The 25,980-nt window shown below is 35.9% G+C and overlaps 2 protein-coding genes across 9 annotated transcripts in view; one reads left to right on the plus strand and one right to left on the minus strand.

Moving 5' to 3' along the window:
* TUBE1 (tubulin epsilon 1) lies at window positions 1-25,150 on the plus strand. 7 transcript variants are annotated; one of them, XR_014065282.1, is made up of 14 exons: window positions 1-96; window positions 192-265; window positions 1,346-1,398; window positions 4,105-4,162; window positions 8,936-9,051; window positions 10,479-10,600; window positions 13,376-13,563; window positions 13,787-13,965; window positions 14,755-14,895; window positions 18,946-19,086; window positions 19,712-19,867; window positions 20,221-20,367; window positions 21,815-21,932; window positions 24,826-25,150. XR_014065282.1 is itself a non-coding variant. In XM_081529620.1 (13 exons), the coding sequence occupies exons 6-13, from the start codon at window positions 8,951-8,953 to the stop codon at window positions 20,377-20,379; spliced, it is 1,206 nt and encodes a 401-aa protein (XP_081385746.1). In that variant the 5' UTR covers window positions 1-96; window positions 192-265; window positions 1,346-1,398; window positions 2,350-2,442; window positions 4,105-4,162; window positions 8,936-8,950; the 3' UTR covers window positions 20,380-21,501. The 7 variants fall into 7 exon arrangements, 4 of the variants coding, with proteins under 4 accessions (XP_081385746.1, XP_081385744.1, XP_081385743.1 ...); XR_014065279.1 differs by lacking the exon at window positions 19,712-19,867; XM_081529620.1 differs by lacking the exons at window positions 21,815-21,932; window positions 24,826-25,150 and adding an exon at window positions 2,350-2,442 and having other exon boundaries at window positions 19,693-19,867; window positions 20,221-21,501.
* Window positions 20,108-25,980, minus strand: part of CCN6 (cellular communication network factor 6) — a 17,124-nt gene continuing 11,251 nt past the window's right edge. Inside the window, exons 4-6 of one of the 2 annotated variants that reach the window (XM_081529634.1) lie at window positions 24,280-24,343; window positions 23,130-23,323; window positions 21,245-22,090 (exon numbers count right to left, since the gene is read on the minus strand). In XM_081529634.1, coding sequence (XP_081385760.1) covers window positions 23,317-23,323; window positions 24,280-24,343 — 71 coding nt within the window. In that variant the 3' untranslated portion in view covers window positions 21,245-22,090; window positions 23,130-23,316. Of the gene's footprint in view, window positions 22,091-23,129; window positions 23,324-24,279; window positions 24,344-25,980 lie in introns of both variants that reach the window. The other variant, XM_081529633.1, reaches the window with a different exon arrangement.

A 25,980-nucleotide genomic window follows, 5' to 3' on the forward strand; every position in this document is an offset into this window, starting at 1 on the left:
GCCCGTTGGTGGGCGCGGAATACGGAGGCCGGCGCGGACTCCGCGGTGCGGTGGGCAGGCCGTGCGGAAGCATGACCCAGTCGGTGGTCGTACAGGGTAAGCCTCCTTGGGAGGATAGGGACCCAGTCGCCGCCGAGGCCAGTGGCCCTTTTTTCAGCTTAATGTCTGTTCTCTTTCCTTCCTGGGCACAGTGGGCCAGTGCGGAAACCAGATCGGCTGCTGCTTCTGGGACCTGGCGCTGAGGGAGCACGCTGCCGTCAACCAGGTACAGCTAACCCTAATTCCCCACCCGCACCCCAGATCTGTCACTGAGGCTCTTCCAAAAAATAAGCAAGAATCACTCTCTGTGAGCTGTTGTCTGGCCGATATTTTTATATGAGATCTTTTTTGTAGAGGGCAAACTGGTTTTTGTTTTTGTTTTTAAATTTTATTGAAGTAAGTTGATTTGGGGGCTTCCTTGGTGGCTCAGCGGTAAAGAATCCGCCTGCCAATGCCGGAGACGGGGGTTTGATCCCTGGGTCAGGAAGATTACCTGGAGTAGGAAATGGCAACACACTCCAGTATTCTTGGTGGTTCCCAGGTGGCGCTAGTGGTAAAGAACCCATCTGCCAATGCAGATACAAGAGACCCTAGGAATCCCGTGGACAGGGGAGCCTGGCGGGCGACAGTCCATGAGGTTGCAAAAGAGTGGGACACGACTTAGCAACTAAAACAACAACAACATGGTTGATTTACAATGTTGTGGTTATTTCTTCTGCACAGCAAAATGACTCAAAACTTATGGACAAACGTTAAGGACAAATTTAAGTTGGTGTTAGACACACAACGGTCTTAAGGAACACTGGCCAGAGACCTTAGTCTTAATTCTCAGAGTTGCATCTTTGTCAGGGTTCTCGTGAGGAGCAATGATATAGTATATGTGAAAGTTGTTCAGTCATTAAGTCATGTCCGGCTCTGTGACCCCATGGACTTCAGCAGGCCAGTCTTCAGTAACAGGTAACATGTGTGGTATTGTAATCCTTAATTTAACCAGTTAGCTTTTTAAATGATTGCCAAGAATCCAAGGAAAGCTCTCATTTGATGCACCTGTTCTACAATTCTGTGAGGACATCATTCTTCAGTACCGTCAGCTGAATTTAATCCATAGATCTCACGATATTTCCTCTTCTCTAGATTGGAAGAATCTAAGCATTTTATGATTATTTACTTTTTTTTATTGTAGCTGTATGCCAGCCTTTAAAGTATCATGGGATAATTAAATTAATAATCCTTAAATTAAAAGGACTTAATTTGGAAAAGAAGCTAAATGTAATCAAACACCAATACATGTATTTTTTCTTTTTAGAAAGCGATTTATGATGAAGCAATAAGCAGCTTCTTTAGAAATGTGGATACCAGGTAAGATGGGGTTAAAGTTTATCACATAGCATAATGATTATTTTTATGTTAGCAGTTTGGGATAAAATTTTTCAAAGGACGATAACAGTTGATAGCTGTAAAGAAGTTGTCCATCTGTTTGTTTTTCTCATTATTGAAAGCATATTCTCTTGTCATTAATATTCTCATATCATTCAGCAGAGCAGGACTACGTTTCCTTTTTATTTCTTATATCAAGAAATAAAAAAAACCTTTAATGTGCGTTCTTTTAACTTGACCTTGAAATAAAGTTTCACTAAAAGGAATGCTGAAAATTTCCCTGAGAGTATCTTGTTAATGCATTCAATAATGGCTAACTTTTGAAAGAAAAATATATTGTTTACATTCCTGTAATATTACTTGTGGTCAGGAGTATTTGCTCTACAAATAGAATGCGCCAAAAAGAAACAAAGCAAGTGTTGTCAGATTAGTTTTGTTAATTTAATAGGGGTATATGTAAATATAGAGCTTCCCAGGTGGCTCAGTGGTAAAGAACCCAATGCAGGAGACGCTGATTGTATTCCTGGGTCAGGAAGATTCCCTGGAAATGGCAACCTACTCCAGTATTCTTGTCAGGGAAATCCCATGGACAGAGGAGCCTGCTGGGCTACAGTTCATGGGATTGCAAAAGAGTTGGACACAACTTAGCGACTAAACAACAACCACAAATATGTAAGTATATATCTTTTACCTGAAAGAGTAATATGATATTCAGAGTATTTTTTCTAAGCTTTTAATGTTAAGTCATGAAGTTCATGCATTTCAAAATGCTTAATAAAACTAAACCTGCTGGGCTTGAACTGAAAAATAAATGGTTTATATGAGTTTTAATCTAATAAATATTTCAGTTCTACTTTGAATTGGTGGGTTGGATATCTGAGGCAGTTATCTCCTAGGGAAGGCTACTAGGCCCCACTTTTTGGTGAATTTCAGATTTTGATCCTCGGGCTTGCAAACTCAGAAACTTCATTGACACCTTGAGAATGGGTCCAGTGCTCTCCAATACAGGCAGAAAACCAAACTAAGGTGGGAGATTAAAAAGCAGAAAGTCAATGTAGTCATAGAACTATTAACTCAAGACCAGATACTTATTATCTTTCAAAGGCACGTTCTGTTCTATAAGAAATCTATGAGGAAATCTAACTAATAGAAGGTTGCTTGGTGACCATGGAATCAGACCAAAGTAAGTTAGATATATTACCTAACTTAACTTAATGACTGGTGTTATTTATTTTTATTAATATGGAGACATCTGTCACATAGACTAGGTTTCCTCTTGTTTGTACACTGGAATATCTTCTCCCTTAAATACTATTAAGAGACTCAAATTTGCCTTTGCAGTCCTTCCTTGTAGTACTACATAGTATTCTAACTAAATTCATACTCCCGTTCCCTCTGTAATATTCCTTTCATTGTTGCATAGTTGAGACTCATCCTGGAAGCCATTCTCTCTTAATAAGGTGACTTTACCTAACTATATTCTCATCTCCTTGGTTTGTTTTATAGTTTAACCTGAGAGCATTCTTATTTCCCTAGTATCAAGTTTGAGGAGAGGGCCTTGGCATCTTGCTCTTCTTCCTATGTGCTATGAATACATGCAGCATCTATTCCACAAGGTAGTACAAAAACTCTTTCAAGAACAGGGCCATATCTTTTTATATACTTCTTTATCTATTTGAGGAAATTATCATACCTTTTTAATACATGATAGGAATTTACCTATACCAGGAGTTGGCAAGCCTTTCCTATAAAGGGCCAGATGGTAAATATTTTAGGTTTTGCAGACCATAAAGCCCATGCCACATCTCATTTAGTCTGCTCTGATAGCATGAATGCAGGTATAGATAGTACATAAACAAATGATGTGACTTTGTTCCAATAAAACTTGTTTTCACGAGTAGCTGGTCAGAGCTGGCCTGAGAATTGATTATATTTTATCAACTTCTGACCTATGGCATCTTCTATACTCAACACAGCTTTCCTTCATATATTCTGTCTTGTAAACTGTATTGACCTGTACACTGTTTGTGGTCATAAATTTAGTTACTTTAGAGACTTATCTTCAACAGGAAATTCTAGAAACAGCCTTAGATCCTCAACAATATATAACTGGTAGTTAGTTGATGTGTGTTTGGCTGCAACAGGAAGCCTCACTAATGGTGGCTTAAACAGTAGATGTATCCAGTTATATCACATTCAAAGAAAACTGGAAATCGGATGATCTCTGTCTGGAAAAGTGGCCTAAAGACCAAGATAACTGTCATATTGTTTCATGTGTTGGTTTTTTGACTGCATGTTTTTTTACTTGTAACTATAAAATGACAGCCTCCACTGTCAGGAATCCCATCCATGTTTATATTCAAGATAGGAAAAAGTACCAGCTGCATCTGGTCATTTTTATCAGGAAACTTCCCAGAATACCTCCTTTTTATCTCACTACCCAGAACTAGATTTCAGGGCCAGACCAAACTGCAAACAAAGACAGGGAAATAAGTACCTCACTTTTTCAGCCTGATAGGAGATGGGTAAGGGGGATGGAGGTTAAGAATGGCCCCTTTGTCGCCTTTTGTGTCTGCCTCTCTTGGCGTATAAGTAGCTTTCCTCTACAAATGGAAGTTAACCTTATTATCTAATAGCATTGTTACCCATATGCGATCTTATAACCTTTTCTCATGTTTTATCTTTCAGAGTGGTTGGTGATGGTGGCAGTATTTCCAAAGGGAAAATTTGTTCTTTAAAAGCACGTGTAAGTTGTATACACTTGGATTCTTCTATTGCATGTGTTTTTAAAATAACTGTACTTCTTTAAGTATCATTAGAATAAAATTTAACTTCTCAACTTTTAAAAAAAGTATTTGCTAAGCCACATTTAATATAAATATGATAAAGCAAACATTTGTGTCTCCATGAAACTTCAGGGGAAAAATTTTGTGCTTAAAATAAAAATGCTGCATATTTAGCATTTTTTGTCTAAATATTTTAGGGGAAATATACGGTTAGATAAATAATAAAAGCCATCTTAACTCTAACCCTAAAATACATTCTCAGTCAGTTCAGTTGCTCCGTCATGTCTGACTCTTTGCAACCCCTTGGACTGCAGCACACCAGGATTCCCTGTCCATCACTGACTCCTGGAGCTTGCTCAAACTCATGTCTATCAAGTTAGTGATGCCATCCAACCATCTCATCCTCTGTCGTCCCCTTCTCCTGCCTTCATTCTTTCCCAGCATCAGGATATTTTCCAATGAGTGACTTCTTCACGTCAGGTGGCCACAGTATCAGAACTTCAGCTTCAGCATCAGTCCTTCAATGAATATTCAGGACTGATTTCCTTTACAATTGACTGCTTGATTTTGCAGTCCGAGGGGCTCTCAAGAGTCTTCTCCAACACCACAGTTCAAAACCATCAATTCTTCAGCAGTCAGCTTTGTTTATAGTCCAACTCTCACATCCATACATGACTACTGGAAAAACCACAGCTTTGACTAGATGGACTTTTGTTGGCAAAGTCATGTCTCTGCTTTTTAATATGCTGTCTAGGTTTGTCAAAGCTTTTCTTCCAAGGGAGCAAGTATCTTAATTTCATGGCTGTAGTCACCATCTGCAGTGATTTTGGAGCCCAAGAAAATAAAGTCTGTCACTGTTTCCATTGTTTCCCCATCTATTTGCCATGAAGTGATGGGCCCTGATGCCATGATCTTCATTTTTTGAATGTAGAGTTTTAAGCTATCTTTTTCATTCTCTTTCAACTTTGTCAACAGGCTCTTTAGTTCCTCTTTGCTTTCTGTCATAAGGGTGGTGTCATCTGCGTATCTGAGGTTGCTGATATTTCTCCCGGCAATCTTGATTCCAGCTTGTGCTTCATCCAGCCTGGCATTTTGCATGATATACTCTGCATATAAATTAAATAAGCAAGGTGACAATATGCAGCCTTGACGTACTCCTTTTCCGATTTGGAACCAGTCCATTGTTCCATGTCCAGTTCTAACAGTTGCTTCTTGACCTGCATACAGATTTTTCAAGAGGCAGGTCAGGTGGTCTGGTATTCCCATCTCTTGATGAATTTTCAACAGTTTATTGTGATCTACACAGGCAAAGGCTTTAGCATAGTCAATGAAGCAGAAATAAATGTTTTTCTGGAATTCTCTTGCTTTTTCAATGATTCAACGGATGTTGGCAATTGGATCTCTGGTTCCTCTGCCTTTTCTAAATTCAGCTTGAACATTTGGAAGTTCATGGTTCATGTACTGTTGAAGCCTGGCTTGGAGAATTTTGAACATTACTTTGCTAGCATGTGAGATGAGTGCAGTTGTGCAGTACTTGAACATTCTTTGGCATTGCCTTTCTTTGGGATTGGAATGAAAACTGACCTTTTCCAGTCCTGTGGCCACTGCTGAGTTTTCCAAATTTGCTGGCATATTGAGTGCAGCACTTTCACAGTGTCATCTTTTAGGATTTGAAATAGCTCAACTGGAATTCCATCACCTCCAATAGCTTTGTTCATAGTGATGTTCCAGGATGTCTGGCTCTAGGTGAGTGATCACACCATCGTGGTTATCTGGGTAATTAGGATCTTTTTGGTATCGTTCTTCTGTGTATTCTTGCCACTTCTTCTTAATATCTTCTGCTTCTGTTAGGTCCATACCATTTCTGTCCTTTATTGTGCCCATCTTTGCATGAAATGTTCCCTTGGTATCTCTAATTTTCTTGAAGAGATCTCTAGTCTTTCCCATTCTATTGTTTTCCTCTATTTCTTTACACTGATCACTGAGGAAGGCCTTCTTATCTCTCTCTGCTATTCTTTCGAACTTTGCATTCAGATGGATATATCTTTCATTTTCTCCCTTGCCTTTCACTTCTCTTCTTTTCTCAGCTATTTGTAAGGCCTCCCCAGACAACCATTTTGCGTTTTTGTATTTCTTTTTCTTGGGGATGATTTTGATCACCGCCTCTCGTGCAATGTTACAAACCTCCACCCATAGTTCTTCAGGCAGTCTGTCTGTCAGATCTGATCCCTTGAATCTATTTGTCACTTCCACTGTATAATTGTAAGGGATTTTATTTAGGTCATACCTGAATGGTCTAGTGGTTTTCCCTACTTTTCAGTTTAAGTCTGAATTTTGCAATAAGGACTTCATGATCTGAGCCACAGTCAGCTCCTGGTCTTGTTTTTACTGACTGTTTAGATCTTCTCCATCTTCGGCTGCCAAGAATATAATCAGTCTGCTTTTGGTATTACCATCTGGTGATGTGCATGTGTAGAGTCATCTCTTATGTTTTGGAAGAGGGTGTTTACTATGACCACTGTGTTCTCTTGGCAAAACTGTTAGCCTTTGCCCTGCTTCATTTTGTACTCCAAGGCCAAACTTGCCTGTTACTCCAAGTATCTCTTGACTTCCTACTTTTGCTTTCCAGCCCGCTACATGACTTCCATCACCAGACACATCCACTATTGGAGGTTGTTTTCACTTTGGCTCAGCCTCTTCATTCGTTCTGCAGCTGTTTCTCCACTCTTCTCCAGTAGCCTATTGGGTACCTACCGAGCTGGGGAGTTCATCTTTCAGTGTTGTATCTTTTTGCCTTTTCGTACTGTTCATGGGATTCTCAAGGCAAGAATACTGAAGTGGTTTGCCATTCCCTTTTCAGAAATACATTCTCATGGAGGTTAATTTTCAGTTGAATATGGTGAAAATTTTCTTTTCATCATAGTTATTGCTCCCAGTACAAAGCATGGATTCAGCCATATTGTAGTGAATACATACCATAGCCATGTAAAAACTCCTGGACAAAAATACTTCTGTATTTGTACAAGTCAATAGCTTGTGTTTAGTCTCAAGCTAATTCTAACAACACTTCTCTTCTGTGATTGTGTCTCTGCAACAAACTGCTTTTTCCAACTGTTGATCAGTAATATTTGATTAAGACAGAAAGATAATTTAGATGCTATGGAAATAATTGAGATGATAAGGATCAGACCTGGAGGAGTGGCTGAAAGAGTAGAGAACAGTAGTGTTGTGGTACCTGGGAACTATCTCCTTGTGTTTTAGGAGACCATGTGCTTGTTAGGATAATTGATTAACCTAATTAGAATAACTGATTAACCTTTGGTATAGTTCATGCCTTAGGGAGTATGTTAGTCCCTACCAGATCTTACTCAGAGTAAAGAAATGTTGACTTTTCCTAATCCACTCCCAGTTTGAGCTCTTTCCCACCACTATACAAGTGAGCAAGTCGGGAGATGGAGGAAACACTGGTGGGAAAGACTAAATCAGCATGTTTCTGTAGCCTTTGACTTTTTTCCTAGAAAGTTTTCTTCCATTTCTTCTTAGTAGTCTTGGTATCATGTGGCTGCGACCACTGAAGAGTCTAAAAGATAACTTGGTAGTTGGGCTCCTCCACTGTGTCCAATATCTTAGGTTAACAGGCAAACACTCAGAATTTGGTAAATCCTGTATTACTATTAGGGAAAGATGAAAGGCCTGATATCTATCACCAGGTAGCTCTGGAATAAAATAATAAACATCAAATCTTGGAAGCTGTGACTGCAGACCTAGGCTGGCTAAGTGAGGAATCCAGAATAATTCCTTCCAATTGTCATTAACTTCCAAGGGAGAAACAAAGGTCTGATATGACAAAGGAAAGATCAAAGGAGTTATACTGTCAGGGTTTAATGCCAAGTGACTATGAAAATGGTGGTTCTCTCAAAACTGACTTCAGGAGGTTCTCATTTTCTTTTTAGTAGTAGATGTTGTCTCCCATGTCAGTAAAGCTTGTGGCATTTATGAGTTTGTGAATTTTTATTGTGAATTACTGGCGGGGAGGGACACTGTCATCATCTTTGTCATCTGTCCAGTATTGGCTTTGCACATATAAAGTAGTTTATTGATTTGAATTGGACAGTTTTCAGCTGTGATTTCATAAAGAGTAGCATGGTTGTACCTAGTGAGCAAATGCATTGATGCACCCTACATTCATTGAGAATTTTTTCTGGTTAAGGTTACCATCTAGACTTCTGAGACCTTGTTCTCAAGAAATTTATAGTCACATAGGCACATAAATCAGACATGGCTGAGTGACTTTTACTATAGCTATTCTTACTTTCCCCTGGAGAAGGAAATGACAACTCACTCCAGTATTCTGGCCTGGAAAATTCTATGGACAGAGGAGCCTGATGGGTTCCAGTCCATGGGTTCACAAAGAGTCAGACACGACTAAGCAGCTAACACTAGGCATATGCATAAACGAATTGTTAGAAAACCAGAGAGAATCATTCAGTTCCCTTTTTTCCTTCTTATTCTTTGGGTAAAGGTTCAGAATCCATCTTTTCATTGGATTCCACTTTTGGAGCAGAGTGAAATTAATTTTTTAATTTTTGTAACAGATTCTATATAAAAGAGTCAAAGATTTGATCTGGTTTAAATTATAAAAAGAACAATGCAACTATAAGCTCAAAAATTATTTTTATTTATAGAGTGGCTAAAGAAAAATATGCTGATTACATTTTATTTCTCTTTCTCAGGCTGTCTTGATTGACATGGAAGAAGGGGTAGTAAATGAAATTCTTCAGGGACCATTGAGAGATGTATTTGATAGTAAGCAGCTCATCACTGATATTTCTGGCTCAGGGAATAATTGGTGAGATTATGCCGAATGTAAAAATCAAATGTCATCTGAAAAACATGAGGAATCTTTGTTTCTTTCTGTTAGGTCCTACTGACATGAAAGCAAGATGTAATTGCCACACCTGACACTAGGCCTTTCAGCCCATCATCTTTTCCTTCATAGATGATAGTGTTTCACAATGCTTGGAAGCTATCTGCATCCTAGTTGTTTCTCTCTCTCTTTTTTTTTTTTTAAGAAAAAGATGAATCATGAAAAATTCATTTACTAAATTCCTCATTTGAGTCTTCATAAATGCTAGGTCGTGACAAAAGTTGCAAGTACAAACTGTTCTCTTACCTATTACTATAGGTAATAGTAAAGACTCTATCAAAGTTTTCTCATCAATCAGATTTAACAGGAAATGATGATACAGATACTGAGATGCAAGCCAGACCAGTGTCCCAGCATTCAAGCTCAGCCTGAGGTTGTATTTGGCCCTTAAATATATAATGGTCTCTTCTCCTTAATGGGAAGAAAGCTCCAAAAACGATCATTTAAAAATTTACATTGAGACTGGTTTTGCTGTCTTTTAAAAATTAAGTAGCTTCTTGTTGTCTGCAAATCTAATGTTCATTATTTAAACAGTTTGCAGTTAGTCTTTTAGGTTTATAATGTGTAATATTGTATAATTTTGCTAAAGCATGAATTTAAGTGTTCTGGGAGACTCATTTGGGGAAAAGCAGTCACTAAATGAGTGAGTGCCTCTGATTATCTGGTTGGCTTTTCTCTAATTGTCATATAACTTATTCTGTAACTTTTGAGTTATACCTGACCACATGTTGTATGGAAGTCATTCTTACATTTCAGTTCACCATAATAATACTTGCAAATCTGGGCAACCAAAAAGGCTTGCAGAGCCTCATGAATGTTAGTACTAGATGAAATGTGTGGCATTTCATCTAGTACTAACATGATGTGACCAATGTTTTTCTCATATTTTAAGCCTAAGGTCCATTTAGAATTTTTTATTTTTCATGTCTTTCTAGTTGACCACAATCTGCTTTTTAATACATAACATACACCACAGTCAGAGATTAAGAGAAGATGAGGAAAAAAAAAATCTATGTAACTAAAAGCTCATTTTGTTGTACTTATACCTTAAGAGAAGATAAATTTTAAAAGCTGTAGTTTAATATCCATTGACAGTGAACTATCTAACCAGGTTATTTGTGGATTATATTCATAAATATATATGTGTGTGTATGTGTGTGTATTTGCTCAATTTTCTACCTAGTATTTTTGAGATTATATAATATGATTTATTGATATTAAACAGAAGTAGAATTTACTTAAAACAGTAAAAATACCTTTTCAAGTTTATAGTCTTTTAAGTCAGAAATAATAAAATCTTGAAATAATAAATGCAAGATTTTTTTTTTAATCTATATTCTTTTTTCTAGGGCTGTGGGTCACAAAGTGTTTGGCAGTCTTTATCAGGAAAAGATTTTAGAGAAACTGAGAAAGTCAGCAGAGCACTGTGATTGTTTGCAGTGTTTTTTTATAATACATTCCATGGGAGGAGGTAAAATTATTCAATCATTTGTCTATTACAGTGTGAAAATGCAAGTGGGTATTCATTTTGTCAACATAAGTCTTGTTTCCAGGCCTTTACTTTAAAAAGATGGAACTATTAAGAATTAAGAGTGTGTTTATGAGTGCATGTACATAACAGCTTTTTATCTTAAATTTTTGCCAAATTATGTCACTCTGACCATTTTTTACAAACTTAAACACATTTAAAGAGCCAATAGAACTGAATCTGAAAAAACTTTTCTTCTATCTTTAGTGGAAGGTAGATTTCAGTATAAGCTTTTTGGGAATGTTGCCTGTCTCCTAAGAGTTTTCTTATGTGGTTCTGCATCCTAACTAGAGCTAAGTATTTGTGCATGTTCATAAATATGCTTGCAAAAGAATATCAGTACCCTTTCTTTAACCAACTTCAGCCCTTTCTTGTGTTCAATAAGAGAAATAAGTAAAAGAAATCCTCTTAGCTCCTTTAAATCATTCCTTACATGGTAATTAACCACCTTAACCTAGAATAAATGATCTGCATTGCTTTATTTCCCAGGGAAGCCTGTACCTTGCAAGTGAAGTATTTTTCTCCTCTGTTCCATGAAGTAGAAACTGGTCATAATTTGCTAATTTCAAAAGAGAATTAGCCTATTTTAAAAGAAAAATTTGCTATACTTTTTCCCTCCAAGCTGAGATTAAGATTTTTATATTCAGCAGGTTATGTACAGTTGACTTTCTTTATTATTCAGTATGATAGTATTTGAAAATTAAAATTGCAGTGTAACCATGCCTTTAGAAGGCCATCATAATCATTAAATTAAGAAACTAGTTTTCTTTGTACTGACATAATTAACCTGCAGGTTTTGAGTAAGTTTTCCAAAAAATACCAGTTTGATTTATAGTTCTTTATGGTACCTTTTTCTATCTCTTTATTACTCAGAATCTCAGTAGATTGTGCTTTATTCATAGTTTACTGAAAATGGCAAATATACTTGAAACAATATTGAAGATTAAAAATGAAGTCTTTTCCCACATCTAATCCCTAATCTCTCTCCTCACAGATAATCAAGTTTGCCAGTGTCTCTCCTTCCAGATATTTTCTGTGCACATTTTGTGTGGTTTTACATAAACAAGATCATGCAATACATATTACTCTATCATATTTTCACCTTAAATTGTTTCTGAACATTTTTCAATATCAGCCCTGTCCAATTGTGTAAATATGTAATAATTTTTAAAGTCAGTTCCTCATTGATGGATGTCAAATTGTTCATGGTTTTTAGTTACCACATAAAAATCCCCAGCAAACATTTGGTATCTGCATCTTTGTTCATTTGTGCCACAATAGCTGTAAGCAATATTCCTAGATAGGAAAGTGGGACCAAAGTTTGTTGGCACATTTTAAGTTTTGATTGATACTACTAAATAACCTTCCCACAATAGTGCGCTGATCTGTATTATTAGCAGCAATTTATGAGTTTATTTCCCCACACTGTCACCGAAACTGTGTATTATGAGACATTGATATATTCAAAATTATATTGTGTTAGTTTGCATTTTTAATTAGATGAAAGGTTGAGCATCTTTACATCTATTTGCCATTTGGTTTATTTTAATAATTATAATTATTGCAATTTCTATCCTTAGCTCATTTTTCCATTGCATTATTCATGGTTTTTACTGTTGATTTGTAACTCTCTTTATTAAAGAAATTTAGTCCTCCATCATATGTTTTGAAGATTTTTTTCTTAGTTTGCCTTTTTATATATATGGAGACAGGAATTTTATTTTTAATGGAATCAAAACTGTCTTTTCTATAATGGCTCTGGTTTTTTATAATGCTTAGAAAGTCCTCATTAAGGATTAACCCCCAAAAATCTCTTTTTAACCCAAAGAATCTCCATCACTTTCATCTAATACTTTTAATATCATAACCTTTTAATATTTATCCACATGGGGTTAGAGCATTGGCTTTTAAACTTTTCTTTCATCAGAACAGCAACATTTTATATCAAAGCCCAGCACACACACACAAACTTGCACAAACTAAAACAGAAGATTATTTACCCACACTATATGTAACTTACTAATATTTCTTCTGTTTCATTTAAGAAAAGAGAATACTAGTCGTAGCCTTATAAATTACATTTATAACCCACTAACGGTTCACAAGCCATACTTTGAAAACCACCAGGATAAAGGATTCCAGTTTTCTCTCTTTCAGTTTTAAGTTCTTAGAAATATCTGAATTTGTGTAAATAGAACTCTGTGTGTCAGAAAGTTACCTGAATGGAATTCTTAGAGTTTCTGCTTTTAGACAGATAGTAAACAAGTTTCCTGTTTTAAAATTATGTGAATTCTAGTTGGTCATGCTTAACTTTAAACTGTTTTAACTCCATGTTTTAAGTTGCTTCATGTCATGATACCATTCATCATTAAGATTATGTAGGTGCTACACTAAAGATGTCAAGATAGTTTGGTTTTTCTTAAGTTGCTTAACATCAAGTGTCTCTTGGCATCATATAGATATAATTTAAATGTAAAAAAGTATAAAGTATAGAAAGGTCTCTTATATCATAGCCAGACCCAGAGATTGAATGCATGACTTGTCTCACTAGCTATATTGTCTTCACTTCTCTTTAGTTAATATATGTAATCACAGGTATGAGTTGAAAATTGTCTTTAATAAATATTTTTGCCAAAAATACCCCACAGAAATCCAAGTTCTTTACAATTACATTCTGAACCATTTATGCTGTTTTCTTTTTGAAATCTTAATCCTCAGGAACAGGATCTGGACTTGGCACGTTTCTTTTGAAGGTGCTCCAGGATGAATTCCCAGAAGTATATAGATTTGTGACTTCAGTTTATCCTTCTGGTGAGGATGATGTCATAACCTCACCTTACAATAGCATCTTGGCAATGAAGGAACTTAATGAGCATGCAGACTGTGTGCTGCCCATTGACAACCAAGTAAGAAATGGCATTGTAATTTATGGACATATTGTGTATACATTCAGTCTTGTGTCATGCTTATGTGTTTATGTGAAACAATCTCCACTTTTCAGCCTTTCCATCTAAGAAAAAAAACAAGTTTAAATTGATTTTTTTTTTTTTTTTTTGTCCTCCTGGAAGAATTGTCATCTATGTCTTCTCTTCTTAATTAGCTTCTTTCCCAATATTTTTCCCTTAAAAGTCTTTATTTGACATCATTAGCAAAATTGACCTCATGGTGAATTCTGGAAAGTTGGGTGCAGCTATAAAGCCAAAGAGTCTGGTTACTTCAAATACTGGTGGAGTTTTTAAAAAGAGGCAGGAGAAACCTTTCGATGCAATGAACAACATTGTGGCAAATTTGCTGCTCAACTTGACAAGGTAATTCTATTGACAATGTACCAAAGGGCCGTTTAAAAACTTCACTGTGCTTTTGATGATGTTTTGGAGTAGCATTTTTTAGTTAGTCTAAGTTGTAGAAACTTTTTTAAAAATTTTATTTAAAAAATTTTAATTTGTCTAATATTTTCAGATCTTTGAATGATAGATCAGATTTTTATTTTCACTGATTCCAGAGCAGCATTTTCCCCAAGTACATTCCATGAAATATTAATAGGTGTTAAATGATAAAAAGTTTTATGGGAGATACACTCGAGAAACACTTTGGTTAGACAAAAGCAAACTTTTTTTTTTCCTTTCTGTAAATTAACCTTTTAAACCAGCTGATCTATAACTTTATTAGCTGGTCCAAAATATTTCTTTGACTTTGATCTAAAAGATTACTTTGGCATTATTCCAAATTATAACACATATAAGCAAAGCATTCCTGGGGGAATTTATTAATAGTAAGATTTATAGAACTAACTATTAAACTATATGTATTTGATTCAATCTGAAGTCTGTTTTAAGTAAAAATTTTATGTGTATAATTAACAACTTTGGTTGTGTGTCTGGTTATACTTTAGATAATCCAGAAATAAGAATTGCTGTAGATGTTGTGTACATTTTAATTATCTTTATACGTTATGTTCCTGATACTAAATTTCACTAATACAGAAAAAGCACATGTTCTCTACTGAAGTACAGTGTACAAAAGTAAGAAAGTGCCTGCTGACTAAATCAAGCTACATTAACTTAAATATTTTTCATGTTTTAATGTTAATTTTTTAGCTCTGCCAGGTTTGAAGGATCCCTTAATATGGACCTGAATGAAATCAGCATGAATTTAGTTCCTTTTCCTCAACTGCATTATCTTGTGTCAAGCCTAACACCTCTGTATACACTGGCAGATGTTAACGTTCCTCCTCGAAGGTAAGATGTAGTAACTATTTCAATTACTTGAGGATTCACATTACTTTAAAAACACATTTTTAAGAGATAAGTGTGTAATAACTCTAGTTGTTTCTTCATATCATCTTCTTTATGAGAAGTATATAAAATAGTTGATGACAGCCTTTTTCTATTAAGTGAATGCTGCTTCAGAAGTCATTATTTAAAAAATAAATAAAAATTTAAAAAATAGAAGTCTTTTTAAAAAATCTCAATATTAAGTTGTTTGAAATTAAACCTAATAACTGAATTTTAAAGATATAATTTTTATTGAAAAAGATTAAATGGCTTTGAAGTCTGACATGCTTAAGTATGAAAGCTAACTCTGTCACTTACTCATTACAGTACCTTAGGCAGGAGATGAACTTTTAGTTTTCTCATCTTTAAAAATGAGAGTCAAAGTACCTACCTCATATGTGTTCTGGGTATATCCAGTAAGAATATCTTTTAAAGCTCTTACCACAGTCTAGCACCATAGAGGAGAAGGAAATGGCAACCCACTCCAGTATTCTTGCCTGGAGAATCCCGGGGACGGCGGAGCCTGGTGGGCTGCCGTCTATGGGGTCGCACAGAGTCGGACACTACTGAAGCGACTTAGCAGCAGCAGTAGCAGCAGCACCATAGAAAGCTTACAGATATTGCTCTATTCAGTTCAGTTCAGTCGCTCAGTCGTGTCTGACTCTTTGCGACCCCATGGACTAAAACACACCAGGCCTCCCTGTCCATCACCAGCTCCCGGAGTTGACTCAAACTCATGTCCATTGAGTTGGTGATGCCATCCAACCATCTCATCCTCTGTCATCCCCTTCTCCTGCCTTCAATCTTTGCTAGCATCAGGGTCTTTTCAAAAGAGTCAGTTCTTCACATCAGGTGGCCAAAGGATTGGAGTTTCAGCTTCAGCATCAGTCCTGCCAATGAATATTCAGGACTGAGTCCGTTTAGAATGGACTGGTTGGATCTCCTTTCAGTCCAAGGGACTCTCAAGAGTCTTCTCCAACACCACAATTCAAAAGCATCAGTTCTTCAGCGCTCAGCTTTCTTTATAGTCCAACTCTCACATCCATACATGGCTACTGGAAAAACCATAGCCTTGACTGGACAGACCTTTGTTGGCAAAGTAATGTCTCTGCTTTTTAATATGCTGTCTAAAGTCTCTCACTGATTCCATTGTTTCCCCATTATTTGCCATGAAGTAATGGGACCAGATGCCATGATCTTAGTTTTCTGAATGTTGAGTTTTAAGCCAACTTTTTCACTCTCCTCTTTCACTTTCATCAAGAGGCTCTTTATTTCCTCTTTCCTTTCTGCCATAAAGGTGGTGTTATCTACATATCTGAGGTTATTGATATTTCTCCCAGCTTGATTCCAGCTTGTGCTTCATCCAGTCTAGCATTTCTCATGATGTACTCTGCATATAAGTTAAATAAGCAGGGTGACAATATACAGCCTTGACGTACTCCTTTCCTGATTTGCTCTATTATAGTTGTTATATATCATTTCCAGAATACCTTGTTTTGTAATTTAAGCATAAAAGTTATATCAGTTTACTTAACAAAAAATATAGTTGAAAAATACTCTTAGTATATACAGTGATGATGAACTTGAAAAGGTCACACTGACATTCATAGTTGACCGAGGAAAAAGGTCTTGTCAGACTGTTAGAGGAAACTCAGAATTCCCTGGCAGTCCAGTGGTTAGGGCTCCAAGCTTCCACTGCAGGCAGCGTGGGTTCCATCCCTGTTGGGAGAACTAGGATCCCTCATGCCTCACTGCACAGACAAAAAAAAATAAACTCTTTTAGAGGAAAGTATGTAAATGATAAAGTGAAAACTAGATTACAGATCTTTTTTTAAGAGTGTAAATTTAAATTTTGGCAAGCTAATTCTATACTGTGGAATGTCACAGTGATATTGATTAAATTTTATTTGAGCAAGTAGCAAATAGCCAATTATGCCAGTTAGTAGGCACAGTCTCTTTTTCTGTGTGAGATGCTAATGAGCTTAAGCAACTTGCACAGTGGGTTTTATTGAACATGGGAGTCAACCATAAATGTTTGCTTTTCTTATCAGCCCAACATATAAAAAATGAGTGTATTGGTGAAAGATACACCTTCAACGTGGACACACAGACTGTAAAGTGGTGCAAACTATTTATTGTACAGTAGTGATTATCCCAGAGAAGGCAATGGCACCCCACTCCAGTACTTTTGCCTGGAGAATCCCATGGATGGAGAAGCCTGGTGGGCTGCAGTCCATGGGGTCGCAAAGAATCGGACACGACTGAGTGACTTCACTTTCACTTTTCACTTTCATGCATTGGAGAAGGAAATGGCAACCCACTCCAGTGTTCTTGCCTGGAGAATCCCAGGGACGGCGGAGCCTGGTAGGCTGCCGTCTATGGGGTCGTACAGAGTTGGAGACGACTGACGTGACTTAGCAGCAGCAGTGATTATCCAGACATTTAAAGTTAATCCTTAAAAGCTAAAGACATGTAATTTCTAATTAAGTTCAGCATAATCCTGCTTGGTATATTTTGATAAAAATACCATGTCAACATTAAAAATTTTTATTCATATAAGTATAACTTGTTGAAAGTTTGTTTTTAATTAAAACATGTAAGGAAAATCTGTAGAGAACTTTAAAAATGTTAGACTCTTAAGAAACTAATCACAGTGTTCTTTCTAGCTTTGTGTTCTCCTTTTTGCCTCTGCTATACTAGAGATATTTCAAAGGCCGCCATATCTACATACAAACATATTTATCCTTGAGCAAATAATAAATTGTTTTAAAATTATACTGTTAAAAGGCAGAGTTTTAAAACTTTAATGTATTAGTAGTCTCCAACAACTGAGAAGGATTTTTGGTTGTGCTTTGTATTAATAAATGTCATCTAGTCCATTTTTATCAATGAAAATAGAAAAACACATTGGAATGTGTATATGCTCCTTTAAATTCCTTATTTCTAATATAAATATAAATATCCCAAGAACTGTAAATAGCTCCTTGCTGATTGTTAAGTTTTTTGACAAATGGTAAATCAAGAACAAGTTTGCCTGCTTATTGTATAGTGGTTCTTAACCTTTTCTGGATTAAATGCCCAAAAGCACATACCAAAATTTTGAACACAGTAGAGGAATCATAAGTCCCCCAAAGTTCACCATCCACTAAGAGAGTCCTCTATCCTTACTATAGAAGAATGAGGATAGAATATAGGCTCCACTAGAGTAGGGAATTTTTGTTATTGTTCACTGCTGGGTCTCTTGTGCCTAGAATGGTGCTTGGCATTTAGTAAATATCTACTGAATGAAATCGCAGCATAGTGCAATTTCTGTGGCTCTTCCTAGACAGTCTGCAGATTCAACACACAGAGTTCTGGCTAGAGTTATCAAAGAACTTAATCATACTTGTATTGAGTTAAATGGGATTTAAGAATCAGACTGGGGCCATATTAAAGGCCTAGGAGCCTGTATTATTATATAAACTTCATCAGTCACTTTTATCTTCCTCTCTTTAAAGAATAAAAGAAGTTACAAGACTTCATTCACTTAAAAGTGTCCATTTTCAGGAATAATAGAAAGTTGTGTCTCTTTTAGAGAACCTAGTATTGTCCTTTGATAGTTTCCTCTTAATTATTCCTAACTAATTTGTGATATATTTTATAGACAGTAGTCTTAATAGGTTTTTAATTAGTTTTGATAGTTCTGATATTATGAAGTAGATAAGCGTACTGAACTAAGTAATAATGACATCAGTTTTAGACATCAGTGCTACGTAGAGTTAGCTGATGATTTAGTCAACATTTTGTAGCTACCTGAAATCACCAGTATATTGCAGAAGCTTTATCACCCCCCTCAAAATTGCTTGATTTCCTCTCCTCATATTTACCCAGATTGCTTGAGAAAATGATAGCTAAGATTCAGAATATAATTGTGTGTGGTTTATTTACCTATAGATGACTATCTTTTCATCTTATAGTTACAGATAGAAGAATGATGTAATATTTGTATGAACAGTGACTCTTCCATTGTTCTAGGTTGGATCAGATGTTTTCAGATGCCTTTAGTAAAGATCACCAGCTAATTCGAGCTGACCCCAAACATAGTCTCTACCTCGCCTGTGCCCTCATGGTTAGAGGAAATGTACAGATTTCTGATCTTCGCAGAAACATTGAAAGGTTCGATTTTATATTTCTCCAGATAATGTGTTATGTGTACTGTTTGCAACGGTGGAGCATGTAGTTAAGTAGTACTGTGAACTTCAATTGAAGTGTGACCTTGAGCAAGCTACTTAGCCATTCTGAGCCTTATTTTTCCTCAAATTTAGAAAAGAATAATAGTACAAAGTTGTTAATTATGTTATGCACATTAAATGATGAGATGTTATTTTCTAGAAGTGTCCAGAAAATTTAACTATTGTTGGATTTATTACCACCACCACTACTACACCGCTTCTTAGTTTCTTTTACTATTTATTGACAGTCTGTTTTTTAGGAAAGTTGCTTTATTGATTCAAAGCAAGGAAAATTATAATACCTTTCTTTCTTTTCATCCCCAGATTTCTAATGTTAAAGCATGTTTCTAGCTTCTTGAATCAGCATTACGGCCAATTTAACATCCCTTAGTTCACTGTCAGGCTATACCTTGATACTGCTAGTATTAAAAAATATATAAGCACTTAGAATGGTACCATTAGTAACATCCTAGTTTAACTAATGTGGGCGGCCATAATATGGCAGACATTTTAGCACTTTAATTCTTACCTTTGAGTTTTTGCATCTCAGATTAAAACCTTCCCTACAGTTTGTCTCCTGGAATCAAGAAGGCTGGAAGACCAGCTTGTGTTCAGTACCTCCTGTGGGCCATTCCCATTCATTATTAGCATTAGCAAACAACACGTGCGTGAAGCCCACCTTCATAGAACTGAGAGAGAGATTCATAAGGCTCTACAAGAAAAAGGTAATCATCAGTACACCTTTCAACTGTGTGTTTATTTTGGCTATTTACAGTCCATGGAGTCTCAGAGTCGTACACGACTGAGCGACTAAGCACACACAAGGGGTATTCTCAAGAATTACACTAATATAAATCAGGCGTGATCCTGTTTGCTATGTCAATGTATTGCTTATAACTGAAGAGGAGAGGCTTACTCACACTCTAAATGAGAAATCTCATGGGTTTATAGGATTTGGGTTCTCATTTTTCTTGTAAAGCTGAGTGAACTATCATTTTAATAAGAATATTTTACATTATAGGATAGTTGTCTGTATTAAATTCCTAAAACTGGTCAGCATTTGTTTTTTTATTTGTAGGCTCATCTTCATCACTATCTACAAATTGAAGGGATGGAGGAAAGCTGTTTCACAGAAGCCGTGTCATCTTTATCAGCACTTATACAGGAATATAACCAACTGGATGCCACAAAAAGCGTGCCTGTGGAAGATTTACCTAGACTAAACGTAGCTATGTGAAAAAGAAACCCCAAAGATAAAACTTTTTTTAATTTCACATTTTTTGCCCCCTTACCTTTCTGTTTCAGAATTTTTGTGATTCAGAAAGCCTAATGTGTTTTTCATATTGGGAAGACTGTCTTTAGAATGGTTTCCATTTAATTACAATTTGTTGATGATGATACCATTGTGTGAAATTAGCCACGTACTAGTGCCTTAACTTCAAACATTTGTCTTCCAAAAAAGTCTTGTTTTCTAAAATTGAGAGAACAGAGCTCAACATTTTACTTTATTTATAGTTTCATATTTAGTCATTTATACAGAGATGTCTGCAATAAAAAATCTTGTACAGATATTTTTATATTTATTTATAATTTGTTTTCATAGTCTGTTTAGATTCTTCTGACTCTTTAAATACAGGAGTAGAACATAATATAAATATTTCTTTTGCAATAGCCACTAACTTCAGGAATAGATTTTATTACAATTTAAGGAGGTTTTATTTCTTCTTTGGGTAACCACTTGTTTGCACTCAAAAGAATCACAGTTTACAATTGTATTCGTATTGTTATTATAAAATTTTTTTTTAATCAAGCCAGTTGATTTTGTAATAATGTCATTTTAAAACTGTTCCTTGTTCTCAGTTTTGGTTGTCACTATTTATATAGCAAACAGAATATTACTAAACTTGATATTTCTTTTTTGCAGTAAATGTAATAGTCTAGTGAAAGTGTTCCAATTACTATAAATCTCCAGTTGTAGTCTTCAGCATTAATTTATTATATATTTCAAATTCACTGATGGACTTACCATTTAAGGAAGTAATTTTGAGGAACAATTTATTTTCAAGCCAGAAAATATCTGTTGTGTGCTTTCTTTAATGTTGTTTTTTTAATTTCCTTTTCAAAGTAAGTATACTGCTCTTGGTCTTTCCCTTGGAAATCAAATTTTTTACAGTTTGGTATAAAAATTTAGATTATAACTGTTAACAGTGGTCAAAGAAGTTCCATTTTTTCCTTCCAAAAGAAATGTTAATATTCAGGATAGGGCAATGGAAATAATAAATATATTTACAGCTTAATCTTTACTCCTGTTTAAGATTTAACCTAGAAAATCTTATAGAATAAAATGTTCTCTTGTAAACTGTATAATTTTTCATTTCATGGAATATGTAGATGGAACCATTACGTTAATTATACATTTTAAGAGCTCAATTTTAAGTTTTCATATTTTACATATATTTTAGGAGAACCTTTTTTAAAGCTTCTAATGCCTTAAATACAATTATCTGAGAACAGCCAGGCATTCTTACAGTTTTAAACTAATAGCAAATTTGCCACCCTCTCAAGACCATTTTAAATTTTGATGTACAGTTTTAAACTAATAGCAAATTTGCCACCCTCTCAAGACCATTTTAAATTTTGATGTAATGACATGATTGTGCTTCATTTTATAGAATCTTGAGCTCAGAAAATATATCTTCTGGATCTCTGCAGTTTCTCTGACATACACAAGATGTAATCCACAGCATCTTCCATTTAAATGACCCTTCATTTGGGCAATCAAATTGAATGGTAATCATTTTAGACTTATTAGGCACACAGCATCTCTTATCCAAGCATATTCCACAGAAAGTGGGTCTATAACTCTGAGTGCTTGAGCATCCAGAAAAGACAAATTTTTCAGCTTTGACAGGTTGGAAAGTAGGTTGGCATGTTTTTCCTTTGGGAATCTGAAAAGATATATAACATTAAGTAGTCACTCTTTAAAATTGATTGTAATAGTTCATAAAAGTGATACTTCATAGAATATAGACTATTACACAAATACACAGATATAATTATTTTTAGGGCATTAATAGTTGCAGTTAGTCATTTCCCTTTTTGACCTTTAAAATCCCCTCCCACAACAGGACTTTGAAAGTCCTCCCTGTGCGTCCTCCATCACACGGGACCCACTCCCCAGTGCTTTCTGGTGTCTACCTTTGACTTAGTTCCACAATAAATGAAAATCTTTCTGTTTTGTTTAATATCAAGGGCCAAGACTTAGAGAATTAGCTAACACAGTTTTAAATAAATGGATAGATGAATAAACATCTTAATCCCTTTGAAACTGTCAACTTTCTGATAGGGAATAACTTGGGGATAAGACTGCTCTTGTAGCATTTCTAAAAATCAGTCTCGAGACAGTCATCTTGCTTAGTTCCAGAAGTAGGACCTGCTCTAGTTATACCAAGCAACCTTAGAGTGTGTATTATGATATTACAGTTCTTTGGGAAGCAGCAGCTAAGCAAAGCATTCTGGAAATGGTGTGGTTCCCTCTCCAAGTTGGCGATATGTAACAAGACCAGAACTGCTCTGCTGTTCATATGTTTGTTTTCATAATTACAATGTAGCAACCAAAATCTTTTTTGATGGCTCTGATTCCACTAAGTAAAATTAATATAGGAAAAAGAATCTGAAAAAGAGTTCCTAAACAATATACATGGTGGGGTACCACAACAAATCAGACTGATCGAGATCTGACTATTACATTGTTAGAATATTCTAGCATCGACAGGTTAACATTTTTCTCTCTGCTTGATGAAAATTTTTCCCACAAAGTACAGCTAGCTAGTTAATCTTTGCTTTCCTTCAAGATAAGTTGACTCTAAGAGTTTCATGAAGTGGTTTTATTAACAAACACCTCCAGAACATATACATACACATACTCACTCTCTTCAGGAGTCTCAATATTGAATTATAAGGAAGTTAAATATAATTTAACTTTACCTTTACTGTCTTTGATATATTACTGTCACAAGGCTGAATGTAACACAGTCTTTTCTCTCTTCTCATTTCACAGTTGCTGTTTTCATTGGTCACCCTGTTAGATATTCCCATCCCACATGTTCTGGAGCAAGGGGTCCACTTTGTTGCTTGCACAAGACATTTTCTTTTCCAAATAAGTGGGAGATTCCTATATGCTAAAATAAAGGAAGGGGAGTACATGTACTTAAATATGTATGTACTCATGCACATAATTTTTAATCCTGATTTTTAAGCTAATAGTTTATAGATCTGAACTTTATATAATGTAACTAAATAAAATAAGCTTATGGTCTAATTAATTACTCTGTTTTCCCCACTCCCCAAATTATCTTTTGATCAAATAATTATAGTCCAGTATCTTAGGAATAAAAATGCATTATCTTTGAGAAACTGAATAAAATACCCATTTACTTCTTTCTGCTTAACCCATCCCCTGAATACTAAACAAGCTTATGCTTTGATGGACAGCCACCTTTTCTCTGGTTCTTGGCTTATGCTTGATGTTATTTTCAACAGATGTTGAAACAGACATGAGTAGGATTAGGGAATTCAGGATATTAATCAGACAATGTGGTCTTACTATTAAATTTCATGGTTGTATTAAAATCTAAAATACAAAAGTTAAATCTGAGAATTCAGCTATCAATGAGACCACAGTTATTTTTTTCACCGCTTAAAAATCTAGTCTTTTAGAAGATTCTCTACACTAATCATATACTAAGTCATGAAAAATGTGCCATCTATTTTATTCAGTTTAATTGTTACATTCCCTGTGGTATTAGGCCTAACCCTTCCATTGTCTAGACATTTCATGCCACTTTGGAATGAATGGAAAGCATTTCCTTCAGGTTAATATACATCCTAAAGTGGGTGCCTCAAGAGTAAGGTAGAGATTTGAGTCTGTAATTGAACACAGCAAAATTCTGGCTACGTTACTTTAAAATGTCAATTTGAAAAGGACTGCTCCCCATGCCTTCTTGATAGGAAATATCAGGAAGTGTGTGCTATCTTTGAATACAATGATACTTTGATACTGTTGTCAGTTGTATTACAGTAGAATCTTGCAACTGCACATAGAACTGAGGGAGAGGAAGCAGAAAAATGGAGATACCTGGAAGGCAGGCAACAGTTTAAAGACATCAATGCAGGAAGCAGATTAAAAGCTTGGTGCACATCTGCAATAAATAAAGGTAGTTTACATTATCGTATTACCAATAACCCACTTCAGAGTTAAGCCAAGAGCTGCAGTTCAGGAAATTTGCTTAGCATTCATTTAAGGGCAAGAAAACTAGAAGAAATTGTAAAAGTTTAGTGTCTGATGAGCAGTGAGTAAAGCATAGAGGCATTATGTCATTGCATGCTTCCTGCTGTCCAAGCAAAAGCTAGATTCCAACCATAGACTCTGGAATTAACTAAGTTACTAGACAAATACATCTTAAAGTATGTGTGTGTCCTTGTGCTTCATTTTAAAAGCCAAACTTCTTTGGGCCCATAAGTACAGTTTTAAAGATAAGCAAGAGACATTAAACTGAACATATACTTCCTTTGAAACAAATCTAGGTCTGTATATTAATAAACAGAGCACTTGAGAGATTTCTTATTTTTTGTAGCAAAGCACTAACCACTAAGAATGACCATCTGATATGTCCTCCACCAGGTTCCAAGTGAATCCACTGAAGCCACTGCCACTCTGACTTTACAAATGAGACCAACCTGACTTTGATCCAATGGCCTTTACCTGGGGACAACTGCTGCACTAAGGTGGTCTCACCAGGGAGGTTCACCCATGGATTCTAAGAGCTTAAATCACACATATTGAATGCAGAAGACCAACTGATCTTGTCCATTTGGGAAAAAAAGAATTTGGCTTATAATTTCAAAAAGTGTTAGAGCATTAGCAGTATCATGCTGTTAGCTGAAAAGTCACATATGGTAAATGCCAATCTGCCATAGCCTATTAAAGTTTTTTGAATTAATGGTCATAATTGGAATCCCAAAGGATGTTCTCCCTTTAAGGATTAGGTTTTAAAGATCTAAAACTTATTTCTCTGACTATGGTTGCTTTTATTAACTACTCCCCTAACACAAGTGAATTTAGGAGCCTTTAGCATATATGAATACTCAAAATTTCCATGGCACCTTTCATTTACCAAGCTTTAAATTTCAAGAAAAAGCCATTCTTGATTTCTGGATGAAAACACGGATGTGAATAATAACCAGCCATCAGTATTGCCCCCTTTTGAGTCCTTCACCTGTGCTTCAGCTGCTGGTAATTTTGAAAATCCTGTCCCCCCAAAAAACCCCAGCACCTAAATAAGATGCTAATTCAGAGCAGACCAAATACAAGGGTCATGAATACAGTGACACCAACTATAAATGGCCAGGTGCTCCAGCTGAGTAATACAGAATCTCATAAGTTTCTGACTACTCACATACCTGGGTAACCTACTTAAAGATGCCTGTGTGCACATTTATTTAGCTGCTGCTGCTGCTGCTAAGTCGCTTTAGTCGTGTCCGACTCTGTGCGACCCCATAGACGGCAGCCCACCAGCCTTCTTCGTCCCTGGGAGTCTCCAGGCAAGAATATTGGAATGGGTTGCCATTTCCTTCTCCAGTGCATGAAAGTGAAAAGTGAAAGTGAAGTCACTCAGTCGTGTCTGACTCTTCGCGACCCCATGGGCTGCAGCCTACCAGGCTCCTCCGTCCATGGGGTTTCCCAGGCAAGAGTACTGGAGTGGGGTGCCAACATTTAGAGAGGCTGGTAATTGTTAAGCTTTACTTTCAGAGTGAATGAAAGGGTAATTTTATCTAT

The sequence above is a fragment of the Giraffa tippelskirchi genome, chromosome 9 (assembly GCF_054371585.1).
Source record: "Giraffa tippelskirchi isolate mGirTip1 chromosome 9, T2T-mGirTip1v1.2.pri, whole genome shotgun sequence".
In the NCBI taxonomy this organism is placed as follows: domain Eukaryota; kingdom Metazoa; phylum Chordata; class Mammalia; order Artiodactyla; family Giraffidae; genus Giraffa; species Giraffa tippelskirchi.